The sequence below is a fragment of the Dipodomys ordii genome, unplaced genomic scaffold (assembly GCF_000151885.1).
Source record: "Dipodomys ordii isolate 6190 unplaced genomic scaffold, Dord_2.0 Scaffold108, whole genome shotgun sequence".
Lineage (NCBI taxonomy): Eukaryota > Metazoa > Chordata > Mammalia > Rodentia > Heteromyidae > Dipodomys > Dipodomys ordii.
In genome coordinates, this window is record NW_012267324.1 from 1,469,963 (window position 1) to 1,471,438 (window position 1,476).

Genomic DNA, 1,476 nt, shown 5'->3' on the forward strand with positions numbered 1-1,476 from the left:
TCCGGGGCTCCGGCGGGGCGGGGCGGGCGGGGCAGAGCGGCCCGGGACACCGGCTCATTCGTTCGTTCATTCATTCCTTCCGTTCGCCCGAATCGTTTTGGGCTGGCCGAGGACCCGTAGCGGCCATAGACGGGGAAACGGAGGCAAGGAGGGGCTAGGTCACCTGAGTCGCCCCCCGTCCGGTGAACAAGGGGCGCCCCGGGCCAGCGCGCGGAGGAGGGGCGAAGGGGTGCGGGTCACGCAAGGGCTGGAAAGCTGCGGGCCCCGGCCCCGGCCCGAGCGCTGGGCCCGCCGCCCCCGGCCCGGCCCCGGCCCCGGCCCGAGCGCTGGGCCCGCCGCCCCCGGCGCCCAGGCCGAGCACAGGGAGCCCGGAGCCCGCCGCCACTTCCCTCCCCGTTCCAGAGTGGGGAGAGAGGGGATGTCCGCCCTGGCCACCCGCAGCCGGGGCTGCCTCCTGCCCTTCCACCCTCGCACCTAGCCTCGGTGAGGGCTGTGTGAGAAGGCCCTCCTGCAGACCCGCCATGGTTCTTGTTGGTGTGTGCACCAGTCCTGGGGTTTGAACTCAGAACTCTGGGTGGTCGCTCTACCACCTGGCTTTTTTTTGCTGGTTAATTGGAGATAAGAATCCCACCAGAGGGGAACCTGGGAAGGTGGCTCAGTGGTAACGTGCTGGTCTAGCACGCATGAAGCCCTGGGTTCGATTCCTCAGCACTACATACATAGAAAAAGCCAGGAGTGGCGCTGTGGCTCAAGTGGTAGAGGGCTCACCTTGAGCAAAAGAAACTTAGGGACAGAGCCCAGGTCCTGAGTTCAAGCCCCAGGACTGGCAAAAAAAACCCACAAAAAACGCACAGGACTTTCCTGCCTGGACTGGCTTCAAACCACCATCCTGGTATCTCAGCTTCCTGAGGAGCTGGGATTACAAGGATGATTACAGGTGTAAGCCACTGGTACCAGCCTGAACAAAAGCCAATTAGAGACCCCGGGGAGAAAGGTCCGGGGAAGCTTGCCCCTCTCTCTGCCACACATGCAATAATGAGTGGGCACAAGCACCCTCCCCGCCCCCACCCCCAGGCCAGTTTGCCTTTGCCAGTCCAAGACTAGGTGACTGCTTACCTGGAAGATTAGATGAAGAAGAGCTGGGCCTCCGAGCAGGGAATGTAATTCTTTTCCTCTCTGCACAGGGCAAGGAAAGATGGCAGCACGGCGGATTGCCCAGGAGACTCTTGACGCTGTGCTGCAGGAAAAAGTGAAAAGATACCACGTGGATCCCAGTGCTGAGGCTGTCAGCAAAACGCTTCAGTTGGAAACCCCAGGTAAATGGAAGGGGCTGGGGGGGCGGGGCGTGGATGAGTATCTTAAGGGCAGGGTAGGATTTCAGTGTCTTGGGCAAGTGCTCTGTTCCTTGCGTTATTTTTTCATTCTTTTTAAAATTTACATTAGTTATAGGGGGGAAATATATATATATATATATAT

The 1,476-nt window shown here is 59.8% G+C and overlaps 2 protein-coding genes across 6 annotated transcripts in view; one reads left to right on the forward strand and one right to left on the reverse strand.

The window, feature by feature from the left end:
* The window catches only part of Armc6 (armadillo repeat containing 6), a 16,505-nt gene that overhangs the window by 8,580 nt on the left and 6,449 nt on the right, over positions 1–1,476 (reverse strand). The gene's annotated exons all lie outside the window — the stretch shown is intronic.
* Sugp2 (SURP and G patch domain containing 2) overlaps positions 1,191–1,476 on the forward strand; it is a 26,788-nt gene continuing 26,502 nt past the window's right edge. For all 5 annotated transcript variants that reach the window (XR_001175524.1, XM_013028393.1, XM_013028394.1 and 2 more), the window contains exon 1: positions 1,191–1,316. Coding sequence is in view for 4 of the 5 variants with exons in the window: in XM_013028393.1 (XP_012883847.1) it covers positions 1,196–1,316 (121 nt within the window). In the remaining variant the exon portion in view is untranslated. The remainder of the gene's footprint in view (positions 1,317–1,476) is intronic.